The sequence below is a fragment of the Schistocerca cancellata genome, chromosome 1 (genome assembly GCF_023864275.1).
Source record: "Schistocerca cancellata isolate TAMUIC-IGC-003103 chromosome 1, iqSchCanc2.1, whole genome shotgun sequence".
Classification (NCBI taxonomy): domain Eukaryota; kingdom Metazoa; phylum Arthropoda; class Insecta; order Orthoptera; family Acrididae; genus Schistocerca; species Schistocerca cancellata.
This window is the reverse complement of record NC_064626.1, coordinates 161,544,761-161,550,988: the sequence shown is the minus strand read 5'-3', so window position 1 is coordinate 161,550,988 and position 6,228 is coordinate 161,544,761. Positions and strand designations below refer to the sequence as shown.

The following is a 6,228-nucleotide window of genomic DNA, read 5'->3' as shown; positions in this document are numbered from 1 at the left end:
AAGAAGAATATAATAATTCCAATCCCAAAGAAAGCAGGTGTTGACAGATGTGAAAATTACCGAACTATCAGTTTAATAAGTCACAGCTGCAAAATACTAACGCGAATTCTTTACAGACGAATGGAAAAACTGGTAGAAGCCGACCTCGGGGAAGATCAGTTTGGATTCTGTAGAAATGTTGGAACACGTGAGGCAATACTGACCTTACGACTTATCTTGGAAGAAAGATTAAGAAAAGGCAAACCTACGTTTCTAGCATTTGTAGACTTAGAGAAAGCTTTTGACAATGTTGACTGGAATACTCTCTTTCAAATTCTGAAGGTGTCAGGGGTAAAATACAGGGAGCGAAAGGCTATTTACAATTTGTACGGAAACCAGATGGCAGTTATAAGAGTCGAGGGGCATGAAAGGGAAGCAGTGGTTGGGAAAGGAGTGAGACAGGGTTGTAGCCTCTCCCCGATGTTATTCAATCTGTATATTGAGCAAGCAGTAAAGGAAACAAAAGAAAAATTCGGAGTAGGTATTAAAATTCATGGAGAAGAAGTAAAAACTTTGAGGTTCGCCGATGACATTGTAATTCTGTCAGAGACAGCAAAGGACTTGGAAGAGCAGTTGAACGGAATGGACAGTGTCTTGAAAGGAGGATATAAGATGAACATCAACAAAAGCAAAACGAGGATAATGGAATGTAGTCAAATTAAGTCGGGTGATGCTGAGGGAATTAGATTAGGAAATGAGACACTTAAAGTAGTAAAGGAGTTTTGCTATTTAGGGAGTAAAATAACAGATGATGGTCGAAGTAGAGAGGATATAAAATATAGACTGGCAATGGCAAGGAAAGCGTTTCTCAAGAAGAGAAATTTGTTAACATCGAATATAGATTTAGGTGTCAGGAAGTTGTTTCTGAAAGTATTTGTATGGAGTGTAGCCATGTATGGAAGTGAGACATGGATGATAACTAGTTTGGACAAGAAGAGAATAGAAGCTTTCGAAATGTGGTGCTACAGAAGAATGCTGAAGATAAGGTGGGTAGATCACGTAACTAATGAGGAGGTATTGAATAGGATTGGGGAGAAGAGAAGTTTGTGGCACAACTTGACTAGAAGAAGGGATCGGTTGGTAGGACATGTTCTGAGGCATCGAGGGATCACAAATTTAGCATTGGAGGGGAATCGTGGAGGGTAAAAATCGTAGAGGGAGACCAAGAGATCAATACACTAAGCAGATTCAGAAGGATGTAGGTTGCAGTAGGTACTGGGAGATGAAGAGGCTTGCACAGGATAGAGTAGCATGGAGAGCTGCATCAAACCAGTCTCAGGACTGAAGACCACAACAACAACAACAACAACTCTACAGCATTGCTCCAGTACTTAACTACATCTACATCTTGCATTTAACGTGAATCTATCGCCCAGCGCCAAGTCCCAAGCGATTGCAAAAAACGTAGGGGACTCCTGTGTTTAAAAAGGGTAAAATAATGGACCCACAAAATTACAGACTAATATCTGTAACATCCGTTTGTTGCAGAATCCTTGAACATATTCTGAGTTCGCATATAATAAATTTGCTTGAGAGAGAGAAAACCTTCAGTTCACAAATCAGCACGGTTTTAGAAAGCATTGCTCATATGAAAATCAGCTTGCCTTTTTTTCACATGAAATTTTTGTGAACCATGAATGAAGGGCAACAGGCGAATTCCGTATCGCTAAATATCCATAAAGAGTTTGACACGGTGCCATACTGCCGACCATTAACGAAACTACAAGTATAGGGAACAGGTTCCCAGGTATGTGAGTGGCCCAAAGACTTCGTAAGTAGCAGAACCCAACATGTTGTCCTCAGCAGCAAGTGTTCATCAGAGACAGAGGTACCATGAGGAGTGCGCCAGGGAAGTGTGATAGGACCGCTGCTATTTTCTACATACATAAATGATCTGGTGGACAGGCTAAGCAGTAGTCCACTAGTGTTTGCTGATGATGCTGTCATGCACAGGAAGTTGTCGTCGTTGAGTGCCAGTAACAGGATACAAGATGACTATTAGTTGGTGTAATGAATGGCAGCTAGCTCTAAATGTAGAAAAATGTAAGTTAATACAAATAAGCTGGAAAAACAAACCGTATAACAGTGTGCTGCTTCACACAGTCACGTCAATGAAATATTTATGAATAACGTTGCAAGGTAATGTGCAATGGAATGAGTGTGTGTAAGGACTGTATTAAGGAAGAAGGCAAGTGGTCGACTTCGGTTTATTGGAAGAATTTTGGAAAAGTGGTTCATTTGTAAATGTGATCACATACAGGACACTAGTGTGCACCATTATTGTGTAGTTTTCAAGTGCTTGTGATCTGAACCAGCTTGGATTAAAGGAAGATACCGAGGAGTTCAGATGTAGTCTGCTAGGTTTGTTACTGGTACGTTCGAATACACACAAGTATTGTGGAGATGCTTCTGGAACTCGATTGAGAATCACTGGAGGGAAGGTGTATTGAGAAAATTTAGAGTACTAGCATTTGAGGCCAGCTGCAGAACGATTCTACTGCTGCAAATGTACATTTTGCTTAAGGACCATGAAGATAATACTAGAGAGAGTTGGGTTCGTTCAGAGGCATATAGAAAGTCATTTTTCCCTCACTCTGTCTGCAAATAGAAAAGGAAAGGAAATTACTAGTAGTGGTACATTGTACCGTAAGGTAGCTTGTGGAGAAGTATGTCGATGTAGATTCCATGCTATATACAAAGTCCTAAAGAATGATTTCAGGAAGGAAAATTAGGTTCTTTACCTCAATTCTAACATGTTTCAGGTAGGGCCAATGTTTTTACAGTTTAAAAATGATACACACGCTCTTAGAGATTATGTAAGTGGCCAATGAGCGATAATTTAGATTTTATGTGAGTCGTGATTTTCAATTTCCTGTTTGAAGTCTACCAGCAACCTGTTAAAGTCTTTTGCACCAGAATGTAAAACTCCATTCTAAATTGTAGACAGGGATTCATACTTCTAGTAATGTGGTGTCGAATTCTACAGATCACCTCAAAATTACTCTTACTATGAAACACATATTATATTAGGAAGTAAAACATGTGTAGTGATTCGTATATCCCTGAAGGCACTATTTTAATATCTTTAACTATTACATTAACACAATATCCTGACTACGCTCTCTTTTAGAACAAATAGGGCCTTATTTTTTTACATTGTTCTATAAGATTATGGCATAGGACAGTACTGAGCGCTGGTTTTCTACCAATCCCCCAGTGTCAGATCGAATAGATTTCGTTACTTTGGTTAGTTCATTGTAGTTAACAGATCGCAACGAATTTCTTATTTTTTATTACCTTTTCGCTGCCTATCATAAGGTCAACCGCTGGCAATTTCTCTACTAAAGAATGATAAGCAGCTACCTGATTATCTGTATTGCTGTATTCCTTACTCTCAAGTTTACAGTACACGAACATGTATGAGCCCTATACATTTCTACAATTCTAGAGCATGGACGTCAGCTATTTTAACATTCACTACACATGCACGTACACACACACACACACACACACACACACACACATACATGCATAAACACAAACCATAGATCTATGTTCTATGCGCACGCAGATGAGAAATACTAAATTAAACAAACAGCTATCTCAAATACTTTTCGCGCGCCAAATTTGCGGCATTCTCCTGTGTACAAGCTCCAACTCGTTTGTGCTTGGCCGAGCGGCTCTAGGCGCTTCAGTCTGGAACCCCGCGACTGCTACGGTCGCAGGTTCGAATCCTGCCTCGGGCATGGATGTGTGTGATGTCCTTAGGTTAGTTAGGTTTAAGTAGTTCTAAGTTCTAGGGGACTGATGACCTCAGCTGTTAAGTCCCATAGTGCTCAGAGCCATTTTTTTCGTCTGCGTTTATGTGATGTGAACACACAGATTTGAGCAATTTCGCTCAAACCGTGAACTCTAACTTAAAGATTTGTGCACATATCTGCGAAAATCTCCTGTTCACAGGCATCTGTCTGCGCGGAAGTGATGTGCGCAGAAATTTGCGCAGACAGTTTGTTGCGCATGGGCGGGGCTTTAGTAGTTTGTGATGCATTTGATTCGACTCTTATCTTTAACATAATTGGGCGTGACATTATGCAACAAATACAGTTTATTAAATGTAATGTGTACAGTAGTACACTAAAACTTAACTTTCTGCCTAGTATTACACGAATATTTCCTTCTATACCTCAATCATCAGCGATATGTAATCACATGAATATGATATATTATTGACCAAACGGCTACGTATATTCTTGCTTGTTCTAAATCCGAGAATTATGAAAGTTATTACCCACAGTCTTCTTCACCATGTAAACGATATTTTTGCTCTTGATTGTGTATAATTTGCTGAAAAATTCCAACTATTTCAGCTTTTACAATTTTACGTACATCATTGACATTATAATGTTTTAACTCTGTATGCATTTAGTAGTGGAAGAGAATATAATCTATAACCGAAAGAACGCGTGGAGCTTCTGAAAAAATGTGTGAAGTTCTCATATCCGTCCGGGCAGGGGCTAATTGGATGTACAGAATATCTTAACGCACCGGCAACAGCTCTGGTTTGAATAGTAATGTCTTTGGTTCAACTTGGGAGAGAGGTGTTTCAGGAGCGGTATAAATATACAGTGGAAGTTACATAGAGCAAGCGCAGAAGATGGGCAATGCTGGCAGTACAAGAAAAATTAGTTTACAAAATGAAGATCCCGCAAGTGTGATCAAGGTTTCTGATTCAGTTGTTCAGCGTCTTAAAGGAGCAGGTGAGACGGAAAGTCAAGACGATGCACGCCCCAAGAACAGTAATTCCTCACCAAGTCAGCAGCAGTACATCAACGAAAACGAACCTTCAAAGACCTCTCTTGAAGTTAGACGTGAGAAAGAAGCTGAAATAAGAAATAATGATGTCTACTGGGAGAGAAGGTTAGCTAAGCTCCAGGACACCCATAACAGGGTAAATCGCCGAATGGAAGAAGAATACGAGGCAGCTGTTCAAGAAGTGAAGAAAAGCTTTCCAAAAATGCCAGTGGAGAACCAAGTAATACCTTGCCAGGATGCAAAGGCCGTTGTCATCAATTGCTACAAACAACACCCAAGACAGACATTATTGTGTGCAAAAGAAGTTGAAGCATTTTCAGCATGTATTGACATGAAAAGAAGAAATATTATGTCTAATAAGGCATGACAGTCGCATGGCGGTCGCGTTCACAATAGAAAAAGAACACGTAGGGAGAAGATGATGTGACCTAACATGCTGTAAAAAGAGTGAGTGCTGAGTGCTGGAGAGAGTTGTCAGTGTGGGTGCGTAATACCACATCGTACATCGCCTGGATTGCCCAATCTTTAAGGAGCGACTGGAAAGAAATCGGCATGGACTGGTTTGTGTATATATGTAACTATCTTTTCCCACAGTTTATAGCATTGTTATGTAAATTTAAAATCTAATTAAAAGTACGATAAACAATACTGCCTGGGGTTATTTTATTGCATCCTCCACTGTTCCATTACATATTCACAATTTCTATCCATCTGCTATTGGTATTCATTCGTTTGTTCATATGAAAACAAAAGTGCTAAAATTTTAATGATGTATTCCCATCTAACTTGTCAAAATTAGTAGGATTTTCAAATGAAGATGTTTTCATTACAGCACACTCATTGCAATACCTGCTAACGATATGCTGGGATGATGAATTAGCAATCTATTTGTGAAAATTTCTGTATGTAGCATATAATATGGATTAAGAATGTTCTCACATTATGTTCTTCACATTCATACGGTCACTATATGCAATTATCCTGAAAGGAGATATTATTGAGGCATACATTTATTGTAGTTAAATCATCTACAATTGATCATGTTCAGCTATAATGAAAGAACGAATTGCAGTTTTAGAACATTAGAAACGTAGTCAATTGTTTATGTAGTGCTGTGAAGCTTTCATTCTCTGTCAGGCAATTAGTTGAGTATGCTACATGCGAGAAAAGAATTGTCAGAAGAAATATGGCATTTATCTACTTGCTATGGAATGTAGGTAGGTATATATAAGTATTGATGATGCAGTGTAACTGTTTTTGAATTCTTTCAATATTAAAAAAAATATTACCTTATCAATTTGATAAGGAAAGTAGCTGCTCATCATTTCATAGGATATGGGGCTATATGTATTGTGTTGAAATGGGGAGATCATCCAG

At 38.9% G+C, this 6,228-nt stretch overlaps 1 protein-coding gene across 1 annotated transcript; it reads left to right on the top strand.

Annotated features, from left to right (window-relative positions):
• The first annotated feature begins 4,605 nt into the window (after positions 1 to 4,605).
• On the top strand, positions 4,606 to 5,499 carry LOC126154430 (MICOS complex subunit MIC19-like). Its single transcript, XM_049916138.1, has one exon. The coding sequence runs from the start codon at positions 4,694 to 4,696 to the stop codon at positions 5,216 to 5,218; it is 525 nt and encodes a 174-aa protein (XP_049772095.1). The 5' UTR covers positions 4,606 to 4,693; the 3' UTR covers positions 5,219 to 5,499.
• Positions 5,500 to 6,228: the final 729 nt, after the last annotated feature.

Excerpts from the sequence above, each read along its gene's own strand:
- LOC126154430 (XM_049916138.1), top strand. The coding sequence starts at position 4,694 with ATGGGCAATGCTGGCAGTACAAGAAAAATTAGTTTACAAAATGAAGAT.